General features: G+C 46.4%; 1 protein-coding gene and 1 non-coding gene across 2 annotated transcripts; one reads left to right on the top strand and one right to left on the bottom strand.

The window, feature by feature from the left end:
* Nucleotides 1-1123: 1123 nt before the first annotated feature.
* Nucleotides 1124-21044, bottom strand: LOC128823354 (KRAB domain-containing protein 1-like; the record flags this gene model as incomplete). Its single annotated transcript, XM_054005595.1, has 3 exons — nucleotides 20955-21044; nucleotides 18999-19125; nucleotides 1124-1227 (listed from the first exon to the last, which is right to left on the bottom strand). Coding segments are annotated over exons 1-3 (321 nt in total), but the record flags the coding sequence as incomplete, so codon positions are not given.
* Nucleotides 3214-3307, top strand: TRNAI-UAU (transfer RNA isoleucine (anticodon UAU)). The gene is made up of 2 exons: nucleotides 3214-3251; nucleotides 3272-3307. It is a non-coding gene; the product is annotated as a tRNA-Ile (tRNA).
* Nucleotides 21045-22182: the final 1138 nt, after the last annotated feature.

Below are 22182 nucleotides of genomic sequence, written 5' to 3'. Positions count from 1 at the left end.
CTGTTTCGAAAGCTGGAGGAAGGGACTTTCTTCCCGGACCAGAAATAACCATTGGGGATGTTGAAATGCCTATCGTGATCCTTGGGGACCCAGCCTACCCCTTAATGCCATGGCTCATGAAGCTGTACACAGGCAGCCTGGACAGGAGTCAGGACCTGTTCAACTATAGGCTGAGCAAGTGCCGAATGGTGGTGGAATGTGCATTTGGATGTTTAAAAGCGCGCTGGCGCAGCTTATTGACTCACTCAGACCTCAGCGAAAAGAATATCCCCATTGTTATTGCTGCTTGCTGTGCGCTCCACAATATCTGTGAGAGTAAGGGGGAGACATTTATGGCGGGGTGGGAGGTTGAGGCAACTCGCCTGGATGCTGATTACGCGCAGCCAGACACCAGGGCGGTTAGAGGAGTACAGCAGGGTGCGGTGCGCATCAGAGAAGCTTTGAAAACGAGTTTTGTGACTGGCCAGGCTAAGGTGTGAAACTTCTGTTTGTTTCTCCTTGATGAATCCTCCGCCCTCCCCCCCCCTGTTCACTCTACTTCCCTGTAAACCAATCACCCCACCCTCCCCTCCCTACTTCGAGCACCGCTTGCAGATGCAATAAAGTCATTGTTATTTCACATTCATGCATTCTTTATTAATTCCTCACATAAGTAGGGGGATAATTGCCAAGGTAGCCTGGGATGGGTGGGGGAGGAGGGATGGAAAAGGACACACTGCATTTTAAAACTTTAACTCTTATTGAAGGCCAGCCTTCTGATGCTTGGGCAATCATCTGGGGTGGAGTGACTGGGTGGCCAGAGGCCACCCACCGTGTTCTTGGGCGTCTGGGTGAGGAGGCTATGGAACTTGGGGAGGAGGGCTGTTGGTTACACAGGGGCTGTAGCGGCGGTCTCTGCTCCTGCTGCCTTTCCTGCAGCTCAACCATACGCTCGAGCATATCAGTTTGATGCTCCAGCAGACGGAGCATTGACTCTTCTGTCTGCAAGCTGACGCCACCTATCATCTTCAGCCCGCCACTTGCTCTTTTCAGCCCGCCATTCAGCCCGCCACCTCTCCTCTCGTTCATATTGTTCTTTTCTCATGTCTGACATTGACTGCCTCCACGCATTCTGCTGTGCTCTATCAGCGTGGGAGGACATCTGCAGCTCCGTGAACATATCGTCCCGCGTCCTCCGTTTTCTTTTTCTAATGTTCACTAGCCTCTGCGAAGGAGAAACATTTGCAGCTGGTGGAGGAGAAGGGAGAGGTGGTTTAAAAAAGACACATTTTAGAGAACAATGGTTACACTCTTTCGTTACAAGGTCGCATTTTTCCTCTGCCTGCCGGTTTGGTATGAGAGATCACTCACACAGTGCCAGGCAACAGATTTCGGCTTGCAGGCAGCCATGGTAAGCCACCGTCTTTTGGCTTTTTTAACCTTCTTAACATGTGGGAATGGTTTCAAACAGCAGCGCATTTCCCATATCAAGGATGAATTGGGTTGGCCATTTAAAATGGGTTTTCAATGTAAAAGGAGGGGCTGCGGTTTCCAGGTTAACATGCAGCACAAACCCAAGTAAACCACCCCCCCACACACACACCCGATTCTCTGGGATGATCACTTAACCCCTCCCCCCACCGCGTGGTTAACAGCAGGGAACATTTCTGTTCAGAAGAGCAGGAATGGGCACCTCTGAATGTCCCCTTAATAAAATCATCCCATTTCAACCAGGTGACCGTGAATGATATCACTCTCCTGAGGATAACAAAGAGCGATAAGGAATGGATGTTGTCTGCATGCCAGCAAATACGGGGACCATACGCTGCCATGCTTTGTTATGCAATGATTCCAGACTATGTGCTACTGGCCTGGCGTGGTAAAGTGTCCTACCATGGCGGACGGGATAAGGCAGCCCTCCCCAGAAACCTTTTGCAAAGGCTTTGGGAGTACATGAAGGAGAGCTTTCTGGAGATGTCCCTGGAGGATTTCCGCTCCATCCCCATACACGTTAACAGACTTTTCCAGTAGCTGTACTGGCCGCGATTGCCAGGGCAAATTAATCGTTAATCATTAAACATGCTTGCTTTTAAACCATGTGTAATATTTACAAAGGTACACTCACCAGAGGTCTCCTATGTGCCCTCAGGGCCTCGGTTGAGTTCGGGGGTTACTGGTTCCAGGTCCAGGGTGACAAACATATCCTGGCTGTTGGGGAAACTGGTTTCTCTGCTTCCTTGCTGCTGTGAGCTACCTACATTACCTCCATCCTCATCTTCCTCGTTCCCCGAACTGTCTTCCCTGAGTGTTTCTCCATTGACGGAGTCATAGCACACGGTTGGGGTAGTGGTGGCTGCACCCCCTAGCATGGCATGCAGCTCCGCGTAGAAGCGGCAAGTTTGCGGCTCTGCCCCGGACCTTCCATTTGCTTCTCTGGCTTTGTGGTAGGCTTGCCGTAGCTCCTTAATTTTCACGCGGCACTGCTGTGTGTCCCTGTTATAGCCCCAGTCCTTCATAGCCTTGGAGACCTTTTCTAATACTTTGCCATTTCTTTTACTGCTACGGAGTTCAGCTAGCACTGATTCATCTCCCCATATGGCGAGCAGATCCCGTACCTCCCGTTCGGTCCATGCTGGAGCTCTTTTGCGATCCTGAGACTCCATCACGGTTACCTGTGCTGATGAGCTCTGCATGGTTACCTGTGCTCTCCACGCTGGGCAAACAGGAAATGAAATTCAAACGTTTGCGGGTCTTTTCCTGTCTACCTGGTCAGTGCATCTGAGTTGAGAGTGCTGTCCAGAGCGGTCACAATGAAGCACTGTGGGATAGCTCCCGGAGGCCAATAACATCGAATTCCGTCCTCACTACCCCAATTCAAACCCGCAAAGGCCGATTTTATCGCTAATCCCCTCGTCGAAGGTGGTGTAAAGAAACCGGTTTAAAGGGCCCTTTAAGTCTAAAGAAAGGGCTTCGTCATGTGAATGTGTCCAGGCTTAATTCGATTTAATGCTGCTAAAGTCGACCTAAACCTGTAGTGTAGACCAGGCTTAATCAGCTCTGTTATTACACAGAGAAGAACAAAAGGGTGAAATGGTGCCTGGAAGCCTTAAGAATCCACCCCACCAGGTACCAACACTTGTTGCTACCCGATCTCAACTCCACTGAGAATGTTTTGGGGTCACTCCTTGCCTTTATCAACCTAGGGGGGGTCTCAGAAAATAACAACTAACAGGTGCTCTAGTGGTGCAATTGATTAGCACACAGTACTTATAGGGCAGTACTGCGAGGAGCTATGCTGAGGTTGTGAGTTCAAACCTCACCTAGAGCACTGCTTTTCATTAAGCAAATAGCTTCACCCACTCTTTTGGCCCTGTGGAATGTAGAATTCCAGCCCAGGGGACACTGAGGAGGGGAGGAGTAAAAAATGCTGCCTTCACTTATTACCTCCTCTCCAGAGTACAGGTTAGAATCTACAATCCTTTCTTCCCCCTCCCCCCCCAGCAGCCCCTGTGCCAGGATCCCTCAAGCAGAGACTAGAGTCCTGCCCATCCTTGACCCCTGAGCCGGGGTGGGAGAGGAGCAAGGTAGCCATTGTTAGAAGGCTTTCCCTTCCCCCACCCACTTCCCTGGTTCTTGTCAAGCAGAGAGCAAGCAGTAAAAAACCTGAACTCCAAAGCACAGACAATGCAATGTTCACGTGGGTTAGTTTCAAAGCAAGCATATTCCAAAGACCTTCACAGCAGTCAGGCTAATCTCTATACGCTGATAGAGTTTGTTCCCCACTGTTCCCATCCCAGCTCCAATGCCACAGACCGCTTACCCCTCGTCCCCCTTCTCGGCTCCAATGCCATAGAGCCTTGCCTGTGTCCGTTCCCCGTTGCCTGTTCCCATTTCTTCCCCTTAGCAAACATGATTCCAGTTTCCCCTTCCACTTCCTGACTGACTAAAGTTTATGCAGTAATATTTTCAGCTATCCCTTAACCAATCATTTTACTGAAATATAACTAACCAGTTCTAACATACTGTAACATAATTCTCTAACCAATTATATCCCAATCCCCTAATTAACTTACACCTAGCAAAATTCATTATACGGCAGATGGAAACAATTAGAGGACCAGACAGAGGATGTGACTTCCTGCTTCTCAGCTCATGGCTGCTGCTTCGTTGCTCTTTTAATCTGGCTGCAGATGAAGGCCTTATACTTACAGGAGGAGGAGGAGGAATCCTGCCAATAGGCAGTGGCTGTGGAGAAAAAGATGAGGGGTTTGGGGGACTTTTTGGGCCTCTTTTTTACCTGTGTAACCCTCTGTCCATCAGAGTTGGCAGCAACAAGGGCCGGGTTCAGTATCTAGGGGTTCACTTTCAATAACACAATGCAAAACGGGCTCGAGCCCCCACCCAGTGACCTGGGACAATTACACACCGAGGCAATACTTCCCCTCTCACAAGCAGAGTCTGAGTGTAGCAAAAGGAGGGAAACAAAAGACAGCATTACGTTGGAGAAACACCATAAACAGGCTCCATAACACAAACCATGAGCAAAAGACCCACCCCCCAAGTAAGTCTGGCAGTGTCCTTTTCCCCTCAGGGTCTTAAGTCCAGCAACCCAACAGTCACCCCTCCCACAGTTTCTGTCCTTAGTCATTGAAGCCCCCACAGTTCAGAAGTTCCTTTGCAGCATTTACCTCCCAGCCTGGGTGGAAGTGGAGGGAGGTATGGGGGGCATCTTATATGCTCCTCTGCTTGGGTTGACAAGCGATTGCCACACCTCTCCGTGGGGTTCTGCTGCAGTCTTCACTGCCAGCTATGGCACTCCACCAGGTGCCCTGCTATCCGCTCTGCTCACCACTCTCACCACTAGCCATTCTGCTAGCACCCCCACCCAACACAGCTCTCAGTGATTTTAAAAGATGGTAAGGGAGCCTCAGTGCTAGTGCATCACTAGCTCAAAATAGATGTAATACTTAGAACTAAATATCAGTGGTTTCAGCTCTGTAGCATATAATAAGACTCTCAAGGAATTTAAAATCAAGCTTGTTATTGCACAGAGGGGAAAGAAAGAATAAAAGTGGTGCTTACAGCCCTCATAAAGCACCCCCCAATATACACACATCTACCACCAACCTCTCTAAGGTCACTGGGCTTTGGAACCCATGGCCCTTGCCTACCGAGTGCTACTTAGTTGAAGGCGAGTCCCTCCGTCATAAAATGCCAAGTATAGTTCTACTATCCTTGATTCACATAACCAGGACTCCCACAGCAGCCAAAGTGACCATTTGGGCAAGCAGTCCATCATGCTAAGCGGGATGGGTGTGCACATGCAAACGAGATCAGCCCCAGAAGTCCTTTTCCACAGCTCACCACTGGATGTCAGGGTAGAGCTCATTCTGACTCTGCTTACACCTGCCTGCTTGTTTTTGTCGTGGAAGGGGCAAATGCTCTCAGGAAGCCCAGCTACCTCAGTTGGTCTAACGGCTGAGAGCGGGATCAAGGTCTGGTCTGGTCTGGTCTGGTAGGTACCAGGTTTGTGTCTATGTGAGAACTCACACCCACAGCCCCTGTTGTCCGAGCTCTGAACTCCCAGTCTCTGCTCTGCTGGTGCCCCTCACTCCCAACCCGCAGCCCCTGATATCTGAGCACTGGATCATTGAAACCAGCATTTAAATACAGCCACTACATGTAGCCACCAGTGGATTTTTTTGCAACCACCACAGCCTCAAAGCATGGGTGGAGATTGAGGGCAGAGAAGGAAAGCAGCAGCCCCATAATGCAGCACCAGCTGTTGCTCCTGAATAGCCGTTCCCACCCAACAATATTGTTAATCTTTTCAGCTATACTCTTAGCCCAGCAGAAGAGTCTGTCCTATCTCGGGGCCTCTCCTTTTGTCCCTCCAGACCCACGAACATGATACAGTTCTGCAGTGACCTAGAATCCTACTTTCGATGTCTCTGACTCAAAGAATATTTCCAACATACCTCCGAACAGCATACTAACCCACAGAATCCTCCCTGCCAGCACTACAAAAAAAAAAAAAAAAAAAAGGATTCTGCATGGACTCCTTTGGATGGTCGAAACAACAGACTGGACTTCTACATAGATTGCTTCTGTCAATGTGCAAAGGCTGAAACTGTGGAAAAGCAACATCACTTGCCCCATAACCTCAGCCATGCTGAACACAACGCCATCTACAGCCTCAGGAACAACTCTGACATCATAATCAAAAAGCCTGACAAAGGAGGTGCTGTGGTCATCATGAATAAATTGGAATATGACCAAGAGGCTGCTAGACAGCTCTCTAACACCACATTCTACAGGCCATTATCCTCTGATCCCACTGAGGATTACCTAAAGAAACTACACCATCTGCTAAAAAGCTCCCTGACAAAGCACAGGAACAAATCTATACAGACACATACCTAGAACCCCAACCAGGGGTATTCTATCTGCTACCCAAGATCCATAAACCTGGAAATTCTGTATCAGAGGGGTAGCCATGTTAGTCTGAATCTATAAAAAGCAACGGAGGGTCCTGTGGCACCTTTAAGACTAACAGATGTATTGGGAGCATAAGCTTTCATGGGTAAGAACCTCACTTCTTCAGATGCAAGTCATCTGAAGAAGTGAGGTTCTTACCCACGAAAGCTTATGCTCCCAATACATCTGTTAGTCTTAAAGGTGCCACAGGACCCTCCGTTGCTTTCTGGAAATCCTGGACACCCCATCATCTCAGGCATTGGCACCCTAACATCAAGATTGTCTGGCTATGTGGACTCTCTCCTCAGGACCTATGCTACCAGCACTCCCAGCTTCTTCGAGACACCACTGACTTCCTGAGGAAACTACAATCAATCGGTGATCTTCCAGAAAACACCATCCTGGCCACTACGGATGTAGAAGCCCTGAACACCAATATTCCACATAAAGATGGACTACAAGCTATCAGGAACAGTATCCCTGATAATGTCACAGCTAACCTGGTGGCTGAACTTTGTGACTTTGTCCTCACCCACAACTATTTCACATTTGGGGACAATATATACCTTCAAATCAGCGGCACTGCTATGGGTACCCGCATGGCCCCACAATATGCCAACATTTTTATGGCTGACTTAGAACAACGCTTCCTTAGCTCTCGTCCCCTAACGCCCCTACTCTACTTGCGCTACATTGATGACATCTGCATCATCTGGACCCATGGAAAAGAAGCCCTTGAGGAATTCCACCATGATTTCAATAATTTCCATCCCACCATCAAGCTCAGCCTAGATCAATCCACACAAGCGGTCCATTTCCTGGACACTACTGTGCTGATAAGCGATGGTCACATAAATACCACCCTATACCGGAAACCTACTGATGGCTATACTTACCTACATGCCTCCAGCTTCCATCCACGACACACCACATGATCCATTATCTACAGCCAAGCTCTAAGATACAACTGCATTTGCTCCAATTGCTCAGACAGAGACAAGCACCTACAAGATCTCTATCAAGCATTCTTAAAACTACAATACCCACTTGCTGAAGTGAAAAAACAGATTGACAGAGCCAGATGAGTACCCAGAAGTCACCTCCTACAAGACAGGCCCAACAAAGAAAATAACAGAACACCACTAGCTGTCACCTTCAGCCCACAACAATGATGGGACGCCTGGGAACCTCAGGAAATTTTAGCTCCTTTACTACCTCTCACTCCCATGGGTGAGTGTGTTTTGACTATTAATGAGCTTTCTCTCCCTTTCCTTGTTGATACGGGAGCTTCGCTCTTTGCAGTTCATACTACCAATTTGCCTGCGGTTCCCCGCTTCGGAAAAACTGTGTCTGCTGTGGGTATTATGGGAGTCCCAACCCCTTATCCCCTTTCAAAACCTCTACCGGTCCAAGTTGGTCCCCTTTCCACGGATCATGCATTCCTTCTCTCTGATTCCACTCCGGTAAACCTTTTTGGTCGGGATCTGTTATGTAAACTTGGCTGTACCATCTATTGTTCCCCGGATGGTGTCTACTTACAAATCCCCAGTCCTCTCTGAGTGATTCTGTGGCCTCCCTGCCGTCTGAAACTCCCCTTTCCACTCCAGTTCCCTGTTACCCATTGATCCCATCCCTTGAACACCTAATTTTGCAGGTCCCATCCTCTCTGTGGCAAACCCACCCATCTGAAGTGGGCCACTTAAATACTGACCCCATCTGCATTACTGTTGACTCCTCCAAACCCCTGCCTCACCTGTCTCAATACCCTTTAAACCCCAAAGCAGAGGTTGGCATTGCTCCGGTCATGACCACCTTGTGGGAACAAGGCATTATTGTCCCCTGCTCCAGCCCCTGTAACACCCCTATCCTCCCAGTTTGAAAAGCTGATGGTAAATCTTGGCGGTTTGTTCAGGATCTTCAAGCCATTAACTGCACTGTTATACCTGCCTTTCCTGTTGTCCCTAACCCAGCAACGTTTCTGGCTTCTATCCCACCAGGTGCAACTCATTTTACTGTTGTTGATTTGTGCTCTGCTTTCCTTTCTGTCCCAGTTCACCCTGACTCCTAGTATCTTTTTGCCTTTTCTTACAAGGGGCAGCAGTACACATGGACCATGCTCCCTCAGGGGTATATGAAAGCCCATCTTATTTTTCCCAAGCATTAGCCCAAGACCTTGCTGACCTTGTTTTTCTGTCCAGGTCCACACTAGTCCAATATGTAGATGATCTACTCCTCTGTTCCCCTTCATTGTCTACCTCAGAAACGGATTCTTTACTGCTCCTTACTGCCCTAGCAAAGAAGGGTCACAAGGCTTCTCACTCTAAGCTACAGCTCTGTCAAGCCTCTGTCATATTCCTTGGCTTCCTCCTCTCCCAGGTTTCCCATACACTTTCTCCTGCCCGTGTCCAAGCTATCCTCAGTTTTCCTAGACCCCGCTCCCCATGCCAGGTCCAAAAGTTTTGGGGGCATGGCTGGATTTTGCAGGCAATGGATTTTCCAATATGCCTCCCTTGCAAAACCTCTCCAGGAACTCACCTGAGTCTCTGTGCCTGACCCCATGCCGTGGCCCCCTGAGGCCAAATCTGCCTTTGTTTCCCTCAAACAGGGTTTGGCTTCTGCCCCCGCCTTAGGGCTGCCTGACTATTCTAAGCTTTTTACCCTTTTCTGCCACGAACAATCTGGGTATGCACTGGGAGTCCTCACTCAGATGCACAGAGACAAAAACTGCCCAGTGGCTTATTTTTCTGCCATTTTGGATCCTGTTGCCCAAGGCTTACCCACCACCTGCGTGCTGTGGCTGCTGCAGTACGCCTAGTCGAAATGTCTGAATCCCTTGTCCTCCGCTCTCCTCTACCCTCATGGTACCTCACTCTGTGGAAACTCTCCTGCTACAATGTAACACAGGCCACCTCTCCTCCACCTGCCTTACCAGGTATGAACTTCTACTGCTGTTGGCTTCATATATCACCATAAAGTGTTGTTCTCAGTTAAACCCTGCCACTCTCCTTCCTCCATCCTGTCTCATGATGGTGATCCCCACGACTGCCTTGCAACTGTCTCTGCTGTTACCATCCCACGCTCTGTCCTTTCTGATGTCCCTCTCCCTAACTCTGACCTTGTTTTGTTTACTGATGGTTCCTGTTTTCGAGACAATCAAGGTCGTCTCCTGGCAGGATATGCTGTAGTGTCACTCTCTGAAACTCTAGAAGCTGCACCTTACCTTCTGTAACCTCAGCGCAAGTTGCCAAATTAGTTGCCCTCACCCGTGCCTGCTTTTTGGCAGAGGGATGCTCCGCCACCATTTACACTGACTCCTGCTATGCTTTTGGGGTTGTACAAGACTTTGGCACCCTCTGGCAAGCTCAGGGTTTCCTTACCTCCGCCGGTACCCCTATCAAAAATGGCCCCTAAATTACTGCTCCCCTGTATGCAGTTTTACTTCCGTGTGCCCTAGCTATTGTTAAGTGCCCTGGCCACTTGATGGCGGATACTAATGTTGCTAAGGGTAACGCATTTGCTGATGCCTCTGCTAAACATGCTGCTGCCATAAAACCTTCCCTAGATGCATTTCTAGGTTCTCTTTCTGTTTCTATACCACCTCCGTCCCTTACTAACCTCACCCTGCTCCAAGACTCTGCCCCAGAACCCGAAAAAAGACTCGTGGGTTGCCCAGAGTTGCTCTCTACATCCTGATTCCCTTTGGCGTTTGCCTATTGGTGCCTTTGTGGCCCCCTTTTCACTCTACCCATCGTTGGCTGCCCTGCTACATGGTGTTTCGCATGTCGGAAAGGAGTGGATGGTCTCTGCTGTAACTAAGGCAGGACAGTGGGCCCCCCATTTCAGCTCTTTTGCAGCCCATCACTGTGCCGCCTGTACCACTTGCCAAAGCCACAATATTGGTAAACCTGTAAAGGTGGCTCAGGGGTTCCAGGGCCTGCCCCAAGCACCATTCTTGCATTGGCAACTTGATTTTGTACAAATGCCTAAGTGTCAACAATATGAATTTATTTTGGTTATGGTATGTTTATTTTTTGGTTGGATCGAAGCCTTTCCTTGTTGCAAGGCTGACTCACTCTCTGTTGCCAAATGTTTGTTAAATCATATTATGCCTGCCAAGGGAATTCCTGCCACTCTGTCCAGTGATCAGGGTACACATTTTACCAGACAACTTGTTCAACACCTGGATCGTGTATTACATATCACACACCTGTTGTACTGTCCCTATCACCCACAGAGCGCAGGTGCAGTTGAAAGATGAAATGGTATACTTAAGAATAAGCTTCCTAAAAATTGTGACTCTACAGGGTTAAGCTGGCCAGCGGCTTTACCGCTGGCCCTTATGGAAATGCGATCCACTCCATCCCAAAGGCATAAATTGAGTCCCTTTGAAATTGTTATGGGGCACCCTATGCAAGCTATGGCTACCATTACTCCAGTCCCAGACTTGAACTTGACTCACAGTATGCTCCTTCAATATTGCAAGGGATTAATGCAAGCCGTAAGTCACTTCCATTCACTGGTTCGAGCCGCCTGGCTGACAGAACCCACCTCTGACGCTTGCCATGACCTCAAGCCAGGTGATTGGGTCTACGTACGGCAGCATCATCGAAAACACACCTTGGAGCCCCAGTGGAAGGGTCCTCATCAGGTACTGCTTACTACCCAGATTGCTGTTAAACTATCTGGCATCGCAGCGTGGATACATGCTTCAGTGTCAGAAGGCACCATCACCAGCGAACCAATCATCACCTCAGAACCACGCAGAGTCAATTTTTGACTCCAGAAGAAGATGTAGAGGAACAGCCTGTAATACCTTACAATCTACGCTCTCGTAAGGGTTGCCAGAAGCAGACGATGACCTAAAGCAAGGCCCAAGAAGCAGTAGCAAGCCTAGTGCCTGCTGCCTGGCGGATGTAAAACTGTGACTGCGGTTCCCTCAGTTGAGGTTGTCAGAACCAGAAGGGCCTTGCCTCCAACATGCGCCTCTGGTGGTGCCTGTTCCTCGGCTGCTGGTGTCTTAAGGTCTGGTGAGTCCACAATGACAATTCTTTTATCCAGCAGCAAGTGTGGATAGCTCAGACCCTTAATATTTCTAATTGCTGGGTCTGCAGCCACATCCCAGCCCACTCTTAAGCTGGTGTTCCTGTCCTGGCAATCCCACTCAATTCTCCAGACCTCACTGGAGGACCTCGTCTGTTTAACAAAACATGGAACAGCAACGACACTTGGGAAGCAGTGGGAATAAATGTATCTAAATGGATAAGTGTGGTGGAGGGAAAAAGTCATTGGTGTTGGGTGTGTAATGGGACAGGGCTGGATCTGGGAAAAAGCCGTTGCCTATGGCATATTTGTGCCAATGGTGTATGGGATTATTCAAATAAAACTAAAGAGTGGCCAGCCGGGTATGGGGATATGAATTTTTTCTCGACCTGGGATCAAACAGAAAAATCAATCTCATGTTCCCCCTACAGTAATCTTAGTGAAAACAATACAATCTTTCAGTGCCATGCAAATAACACCACTCCTCATAAGGAGAATTATCCTGTGCCCTTTGGAGGATATTACTCCTCCTTTGCAGGCACCTATGTGACAAATGGGTACAACCAACCCTTCCTGGCCTTAATAGGCCATCATTGGGTTTGTGGGACCAAAGCTTATACTGCGTTACCAGCTAACTGGTCAGGTATCTGTTATCCCGCCTGACTCTTCCCACAATTCCGAGTGCTAAGGTCCTTCCCACGAGAACGCCTCCATAATTTTAGGCGAAGAAGGGATTTACCAGATACCCAATGGTATGTAAATAACATAAGCCCCTTAACCTGGGAAGAGGCCATTGGCGGTTCCCTTATCCCACTTGGGGGTTACCTTATCCCACTTGGGGGAGTAATACACCATGCAAAAAGGCTCCTGAGGTTACAAGCAGTAGTTGAAATAATGGCAAATGAAACCGGAGAGAGTTTAAGAGCCCTGGCCAAAGAAACAGGGGTGAGCCAACAGATGGCCCTCCAAAACCATCAGGCATTGGACATGGTGCTGGCGGCCAAAGGAGGGACCTCTGCTCTCATTGGAAAAGAATGTTGTGTGTTTATACCTGACGACACCAATGAGGTAATAGATTACGCTAGCCACTTAGAACATATCACATATCTTCCCCATGAAGAGCTGAGTTCTTTATGGAAGTGGCTAAGTAACCTGTTAAATTTCTCTGGCATAGGAAACTGGTTGTTTCAGGGAGCCCTGACTATCCTGTTTGGAATCCTAATGATTTTTGTATGTTTTCAGTTAATCTCCTGTTGTATCCAGAATTGTGTAAGGTATGCCGCCAGGTGACTGCCCCAAAACAGAGTGCTAATGTGATGATTTTGAATATCGCTGATGAACAAAGAGATAAAGAACGGTTAATATGTGGAACCCAGTAATTGTTAGTCATAGCGTAGCTTGACCAAAAGGAGGGATTGTGAAAGTAGAATGAATTATATTGTAAAAATAGAATGGATTAAAGAAATGCTGTATGTACCTTTAAGCAGAAATAAGGAATGTTGAATACAGGTATCAGGAAAAGGAACCTTAAGGCATAAACAATGAGTCCACTTAAGCTTATGGTGGAACATTAGCTGGAGATCTGTAAAAGTTAGTAAGGAAATTGAATATGTATGTCTAGCCTCAGGTAAACTTGTCAGTTCTGCTTTCTTTGTCCTCTTCTTAAATTCACGCCCTTTTTATCTGTAAAATAAGGTAGTGTGGGTCTTGGATGGTGCTCACATTATCTGAATGTATTAGCAGAGCGCTGTGCTAATAAACAGAGTGGTCTAACAAGTTGTGAGTCCTGAATCTAACTTTGACAATCCAATGAAGTAGGCTATAGCCCACGAAAGCTTATGCTCAAATAAATTTGTTAGTCTCTAAGGTGCCACAAGTACTCCTGTTCTTTTTGTGTATACAGACTAACAGGGCTGCTACCTTGAAACCTTTAGAATTTAGATACTAAAGGATTGGCATCAATGTGATTTTTGGGAAATATCTAAGTTATATATTGACCTGGGTGGGTGGCTGGTCCTTTGGGATCAGAAGAACCTCTTATTTGAAGAGATTGGTTTTAAAGAACCACTCATTTCTAAGTCTAGTGTTTTTGGTGGTAATACAAGGACTGGAATGCCCAAGGGAACTACTTTTATGACTTCTTGTTAGCAGTATCTGCCCAATTTCTCAGCAGTTTGTCCTGAATTTGGTTTCTCAGCTGTGGCCCACTGAGGCATGCTTACAGGCACTAAGCTCTCTTCCCTCTGCTGTGATCTGAGCAGATTGCCAGAGGAAGGACACATGGTGTGTGGACACAGACACATGGCATGGGCACCTGGTGAGGGAGAACTTCCCTATCTCTATCTGAGGCAGGTTGAAGGGAAAAGGATGGACATTACTGACCTAATGATAACTACATTGAGAAGCTGAAGGGAATAGAGCGAGGGTTTGTTACTAGCAGTAATCCAGCCCAATGGGGAGGAGTTAAATATAAAGAAAAGGGTCATATGGAGAACAGGGTTTGCTCTCAGGGCCTTGGAGAGAAAAGAAATCTGCCACTTTCTCTCTCTGAACTCAATTTGCTTTTCTTGTTCCTTTCCCTTAGAGTGAAGATACAGAGAATGGAAGGGGTTAAACTTCTGTCCTGAGGGAATGAATCACTTGGCTTGGTTTCCTCTCACCATTGCCAGTGCAGACAGGAGGGACATGAGTTGTTTGAAAATATCCACTGTCCATGACTCATTTAATTGTTTTCTTTCTAAGCATTTAGCTGTGGGGTCAGCCTCACAGCCCAGTTAGTACTGAGGGAGCAGTATTAATTAAAGGGCAAAACACTTCCTTAATGCAGAGTTAATGTTGTCCGGTGCAATATCAGCCCCTTGCAGAACCTCTACAGCTGTAAAACTCAAACTTCTGAAAAGCAGGAGATGCAGTTACAGTTGCCCACACCACTTTCATCCTGTCCTCTTTCAGCAACGTCCCGTTAACACCCTGCTGGCTGAAATCTACAAGCTGTTCACTACTTTTTACAGCCCTTCCAACCAGAGCGCCAACCTCCATCTTGGCCTGGTGAGGCCCAAGCCCTGGGCAAACCAGACTGGGGTAAAGATTGAGCATGGCCATGACAGTGACTGCAGAACAAGACCCCTGACCCCTACTCAGATCAGCCCCACCTTACTGATCTCTCCTCACTCGGACATGCTGCACCCCTTCCCCAAATTCCTGAAAGCCTGGGTAGGGGAGCTTATTTTCCCTTGTGATGATCTGAGCTCTCCCTTCCCACCTGGACACAGCTGGAGCTAAGATAGATCCCCCTCCATTGCTGCCCTTTGGGAAACACAGTGTTAATTTAGAGGACTCTGAGAAGGCTCAGATGGGGAGTGGCTGATCTCCGCTCACATTCTCCACAGCTCCAGCCCCTGTTGCTTATTGAAAGAAATGACTCAAGATCCCAGTTACATGTATTATTAACATGAACAAATAAAACCAAGAACACACATCACTAAGGCTAAATGACTATAAATACTACTCAGCTAACAAAGGGTTAAACAATACAGTGAGAAAGTTCAGGTCAAATCAGTAAATCAATGAGTTAACAAGGATATTGTGTTGGAATCAAGTCATAAATTTAGTCAAACCATCAGATGAATACAGCAGAAAATCAGCCCTTATAAATCCTAAAACAGCAACCCAAGGAGGCAGGTGCATATTTAGTGATGACGAAACCCCAATCAGAGATTTTCACCAAGGCAGTACATTCCAGGTTTAGCCAGCTGCATATTTCAATACCAACACCGAATTATTGCTTACATTTAGCCCACAGCATCAAAGCTCATTAGTGAAATCTAAGGAGAAAACTATTGTGTCGCTAATACTTCTCCTCACCCTCTCGTCCCAAAACACACAGACAGACCTTATAGAGACAGCAGTAAAAGAACTTCAAACAGCTCTTGCTGAACAATGTACATCTGACAGCTCAATTCCTTGCAATGCTTCCATAGGGAAAGGAGCGTGCCTGAAGTCATTTCATAGGGCAGAGTTTTAAGGCTATTAAGATTTGGGAAACTATTCTTAGCATCTTCCCTGTGTAGATTTCAGTGTTCACACACTCACACCTACTGAGCCACACTGTTACACCCCAATCGAATAGACAGGCTGGAAGGCTCCACGTCCATAAAAAACAATAGACAAAAATAGAAAAAGGAAAAAAAATTGCAAAGATTACAAGGTGTTGGATCTCTGCAGCTATTCGGCTTTGGAGTCACATGGAGTAGGAACTGTAGCTGCAGTTGAGGAACTAGGTAATGGCATAGATGGCCCAGCACTTCGGGCTAGCAGGCTTTTCAGGTACAAGGAGACTAGTGAAGGCTACATAGCCTTTTGCCATTGTGCTTCATTCCCGAGAGGGGATCAGTCCTGGGATCCTGGCAGTCAGTCTCTCTTCGATGATCGTTATATGGGAATTAGAAAATGAGATTAAAACAAAAATCTTTGGCCAGTCGTAGTCAAGGCATTTATTACAGTTCTCTCCCATGTGGATTTTCTGAGCTCTGATTGAAGCTTTTCCCACACTCAGAGCATGTGTAGGGCTTCTCTCCCATGTGGATTCGCTGATGTGAGATGAGGGCTGAACGATGAATGAAGCGTTTCCCACACTGAGAGCATCCATAAGGTTTCTCACCCGTGTGGATTCTCTGATGTGTGGTATGGGCTGAGCTATAACTGAAGCATTTCCCACACTCAGAGCATGTGTAGGGTGTCTCTCCTATGTGGATTCACTGATGTGAGGTGAGGGTTGATCTATCAATGAAGCGTTTCCCACACTGAGACCATCCATAAAGTTTTTCACCCGTGTGGATTCTCCTATGTGCGACAAGGTTTGAGCTCCAATTGAAGCTTTTCCCGCACTCAGAGCACGTGTAGGGCGTCTCTCCTGTGTGGATTCTACTATGTGTGTTCCTCATTCAACGCACAGAGGAAGTTTTTGCTGTCACACTGGGCAGACTTTAAAACATAGCAGGGTTTATTAGTCAACCAAAACACAGCATTGGAAAGTCCTTAGCTTAGCACAGAGAAGCAAAGAAGACAATATAGTCCATACTGGCCAATGCCCATGAGCCATGCTGCTGTAGAAAACAGTTGTGTTTCCTTTCACTGTGCCTGTCCATTTGTCTTTGCTCTGGCAGAGCTTTCTGCATCTGTGAGCCCAGTTCTTCCTGCTCCCAAAAACATGACGAGCCCATGTATGCTTTACTCAGCCAAGGGGAGATCCTCCCGTGGACAGGTGACAATTATTTCCTTGTCTCTGTCGGGTCCATTGATGTAGGTTGGCCCCAGCCAGTCCATAATGACCCATTCATATCACCCCATGACAGCTACGTGACAAACACCTCATGTCTCCTGCTCTTTATAATCATAGCAATATCAATGAGAGAGGGAAACTGAAGTGTGTATTGGCATCATAGAAGTATCACCAAAATTCCCACCTCTATCATATACACACTGCTCACAGCCTTTGGAGAGAAAGCGTTAGTCCAGTGAACACAGTGGAGGACAAGCTGCAATCCTCAAACCCTGGTCAAAAAGGAGAGGCATGTGGGTCCCCACCCGTAGACAGGAGCTGGCTAGAGGCCTGATACCTGAGAGGCCATTCCTTGAGCACACCATGGAGGCAGGTCTAAGGTTTAGCTACCCCAGAACTGTGACATCACAAAAGCACATTTGGGGGAATTAGAAAATCTAGTGACTCAGGTGTAATGGGAGGGAGAATTAAACTCCCCCAGTGTGTGGAGATGGCTGGGGAATTAAACACTAAAATTCAGGAGCAACAGCCTCTAATTCTTCTGGAAAAGGAGAATGTAAGAAACAAGAACTGGGCCACACAACCTCAGGAGGGACAGGCTTGAAGATCCAAGGAGCCTGGAGGAAAGAGCTTGTGGCTGCTGCAGATGGAGAGAGAGGGGGACAAGATTCTCTCCAAACTCACTTCTGTTGACCCCGACCTCATTTTATGATCTAGGACCTAGTCTCATGTCTCATGGGCAATTTTATACTCACTCGAGGTAAAATGTCATTATTAGAGTATTGCTTATTAGTTTGGAACATGCATTGAGTGGCAAGGAGGTGAACATAGATAAATGGGTTATTAATCTTGCTACAGTTAAGGGACTTATATTAGGTTGAGGCTTTGTGGGAGTAGTTATGCTGAAGTGTGGGATTTACAGGAATAGGCCTAAGAAGAGAATCCCAGGTCAGATATTTTTCACCCTCATTTCGAGAGACTAACAAGGAACCACAAACAGGTGCAATACGCCACAGGATTCTGTAAGAAGGAAGTTGGGATGGGCTTTAGCAATTAGGTTGCTATGCAGTATCTCAGCAGTTGAGCTGCATTCATATATTGGAATTATTAATAAATAAGTGATGTAAATAATGAGTATTAATGCTTGATGCTTAATTATGGACTTCCCAAAGGCCACATATGGGTTGGGGCAGCTATTGACATTATTGTAATCAGAGTAAAGGAGCAGATATGGTATATAGCCATCCTGTTACCATAAGGAAGCGGATAAAATCTCTCTCCTAGTTACCATTTTTTAATTTTGTCAGGTCCCCAAGACAGTGTAAACTGAAGCAGGGCCTCCCTTCTGATGGGCTCCCTTGCCCCTCGATCTTTGTTTCCAATGGTGTCCATAACTTATAAGTATGCACAGTACAAGACCCTCTTTACTATACTTATCTTAGTCTATCGTTATGTGTATAGATCCTTGCCTATGATTCCAATTATAACTGTCTGTATTAAATCAAGTTTCTGTGTGTAACAAAATTCTATCTTCTCAATTAACTTTGAGCAGCCATGTACAAGGTCAAGTTGAACCCGAATACATAGGTGTAAAAATTGTACAGGCAACACTACCACCCTGTGACATCATCAACAAAGTGCCCATTTGTGCCAGGGTAATGGCCCTGCTCTGGGAGGGAGGAATGCACCAAGGACTCAGGATCAGTGGCCGGGGTCGCTGTGCTGCTTCTTAGCTCTAATCCTGCACACACCCTCCCCATGTCCTGGCACCCCAGAATTTTATCTACTGCCCCTCTTCTCCTCCCCTCCCACGGCTCTGTTCTCCCTTCACCGGTGGGATACTGAAAAGTAACATTATACACTCTCATATCAAACGTGGAGATCATTGACTGTCACAGAAGCTATGCATGAGTCATACACCTATTTACTCCATTTAGAATTCTACAGGCAGCATATTTTCCTTTTAAAATGGGGAAGGCATGGAAACTGTAGTTATCAATGTATCCAATAAGGATACATTAAATGCAATTTTAAAATGACTGACAGCACTGAAAAGGCACATGTCCAAAAATTATACTAGTGGGTAGGAGATAAGGCAAAAAAAGGGGGGGCAAGGAAACTTGTCAAAACTTTTATGACAAATAAAGGTATAAAGTTACTACTACTCAGGTTCTTTAGAGACCCCACAGCTTCTAATAACCAAGGGGACAGGACTCCTTACCCAGCAAGACCACCGTCTCATAGTTCTCCTGCATGACATCCCTGTAGAAGGCTCTCTGAGTGGGGTCCAGCAGAGCCCCCTCTGCCCTGGTGAAATTCACAGCCGCCTCCTCGAAAGTCACTGGCTCCTGAAAAAACAAGAGTCCAACACTCAGTATCTGCTGCCCCAGTCATAGCCCCACTATTCACGGAACAGCAGCCCCAGGTAAATGAAAGCTCCAGGAGGCACATGTTAACAGAGTCCCACCCCACCTTGCTTAGAGCAGCCAGGAGGCATCAGAGGGTAGAAAGAGACAACCTTTGTGTTTCCCAGCTGACAGATACCTACTAGCCAGACCTTGATACTACTACCGGTAGTCACGGCTTGATATAGGAGATGGGGCTATCTCTGGACCCTGCTGGTGGCTCCCTGGTAGGAATCCCAACACTCTCCAAATAAAATATATGGAAGAAAGCAGAAGTCAATAGTAAAGAATATAAGCTAGAAGGTCAGAATTGTAGAAAATTGGTAAGGGAAGCTATCAGAAATCAATGACCAATCAATGAAAATAAGAAGGAAGCTTTTAAAAGTATATTAAGTACAAAATTAATCCTAACAATGGTAGTGTTAAATTACTAGACAGAAACAGCAGAATTATCACAAATAATGCAAAAGTGTTCAGTAAATATTTCTCTCCTGGATTTGGAGAAAAACAGATGATGTACTCATATCATAAGACGTTGACGACGGCACTCTTTCTATTCCAACAATAACTCACGCGGACATTAAACAGCAGCTTTAAAGTTAGACATGTTGAATTCAGAGGGTCCAGATAACTTGTATCCAAGAGTTTTAAAAGACCTGGTAGAAGAGTGTGGTGGACTGTTAATGTTGATTAGGACTTGGAACACTGGGGAAATTCCAGAAGACTGGAATAGAGCTAATGCCGTGCCAATATTTAAAAAGTGTAAAAGAGATAAACCTAGTTAATTATAAGAGTGTCAGTCTGACATCAATACTGGGCAAGCTAATGGAGCAGCCGATACTGGATTTCATTAATAAAGAATTAAAGGAGGGTAATATAATTAGTACCCATTAATAAAGGTTTAGAGAAAATAGATCCTATCAAACTAACTGGATATTGTTATTGGATGAGATCAAAAGTTCGGTACCTAAACTTCTGTAAGGCATATGACTTGGTTCAGCAGAATATTTTGACTAAAAACCTAGAATGATACAAAATAAACACGGCATACATTAAATAGATTAAAAACTGTGATTTTAAATGGGGACTCGTGGTCGAGTGGATTTACTTCTAGCGGGTTCTCTCAAGGATTGGTTCTTGGCCCTGTGCTATTTAACTTTCTTATCAATGACCTAGAAGAGAATATAAAATCATCACTGATAAAGTTTGCAGTTGCCACAAAGATTGGGGGTGGTGGTAACTAATGAAGTGTGAGTGGATTCAGGCTCCAGCACTGGGAGTCTGGGAAGTTTTCCCAGCCCTGGTTGGAGGGTTATTTCCTGTTCCACAAAGAGGGGAAGTTCCATTCCCAACCCCTGTGCCTTGAAATTAGGCCCTATCTGATGCTATACCACATATTCAGCATAGTGGTATGATTATAATATTATTAGGATATAATTATGATGGATTTTGTGCAAGATGCGTCCTGTGCGGTGTCATTGGAAAAGTTATGATTTGTTGAATATGATTATCCTATTTGTGTTCATGGATCATGTTTGTATCCAAAGTTATGGATATTGACTCTGTATTTCAAATGTGCTTACTCTGGGTAACACCCACAACTAATCTTTCAGGTACAACAATGAGGAAGCCAGACAGCGCTCATGGCTCATCAGCAAAGACAATGGACCGTGGAAGAGCTTAGCCCTCCTGTGAATGTTTCAGCCAGCCTATGGCTACTATGACTCAGCAAGGCATGCTAGATCACATGACATTGAACTCCATTTTGGTACCTGTATTTTTCCGCAAACTGGACTGGGAATTGAGTTTGGAACAAAGGGTTCCTGCCATGTGGAAAAGCTACGTAAGGTGGGGTGTGACATCATCTCTTGGCCTCATTCCCCAGACAAGAGAACTCCGGGAAACACCTGAGGAAAAAAGACTGAACTGGGGGAAATGCTGGTCCCAGGGTAAAGGGATTTCTAGCTTGTGTATGGAAACTTAGTGGACTGCTTGTATCATCAGTCAGGGTGAGAAATTGCTAATTCAAATTCTATCCATCTAGTATGTTAGGCTTAGTTTGAGTTTTTGGTTATTTGCTAAGTAATCTGCTTTGATCTGTTTGCTATCACTTATAATCACTTAAAATCTATCTTTCTGTAGTTAATGAACTTGTTTAATGCTTTATCTTAACCAGTGTATTTTGAGTGACGTGTCTGGGGAAAATCTCAGCTTGGTTTGCACAAGCTTGTTGTGCATATCTTTCCCATATCGAGGGGAAGGCGAATTATATTAATGGTCTTACATTATACAGATCCCTATGCAGCATAAGATGGTATAATTCTGGATTTCTACTACAGCAGGTGTGCAAGGTTGGGGAGCTGGGAAATTGGCTGTTGTCTTCTATCTGTCCTTGAGTGGCTTAGGTAAAGCACTCAGGTAGATTAGCTGGGTGTATGGCGCCACCTGCTGTCGTGTTGGGTGATAACAGGGCTTGGAGAGGCTGGCTGAATATCCAGCAAAGCAGCGTGAGAAGGGCCAGCCCAGCTTGAGGGTTAGAGGGCACAGCGGTTCCCAGAAGCCCCCCAGACTGCACCCCGGGTGTGACAACCCATTACACCCTAGATTACACAAGTCTCAGCAGGTTTCTCACATTCTGACCCCTCCCTTTCTTGACCCTAGATATTTCCTGCCTCCCACCACCTCCAGCAGCTCCCACCCTCCTATGCATTTACTGCTCCTCTCTCTCCAAGCAGAATCCATCACCAGCTTCCTGATAATCCCTTACCTGAGCCAGCTCCATTGCAGCCATTTCCTTCCCCCTGGGAGGATGGGAGGATCTAGAGCGAAACATGAACATTATTCTGTAGCCTGCCAGTGTGAGAAGGGCAATGTGAGAGCATTCAGATGGGGTTTTTGTCCATTCCAGAAGCTGATTCCCCCCAGATTTTTCCCTGCTAACCAACATTCTAGGTTCTGCCACACTGTGAAGAACAGAGTGACCTTATTCCAGTACAGGCC

This window comes from Malaclemys terrapin, chromosome 15 (genome assembly GCF_027887155.1).
Source record: "Malaclemys terrapin pileata isolate rMalTer1 chromosome 15, rMalTer1.hap1, whole genome shotgun sequence".
NCBI lineage: Eukaryota > Metazoa > Chordata > Testudines > Emydidae > Malaclemys > Malaclemys terrapin.
This window is presented reverse-complemented; position numbering and strand designations above follow the sequence as displayed.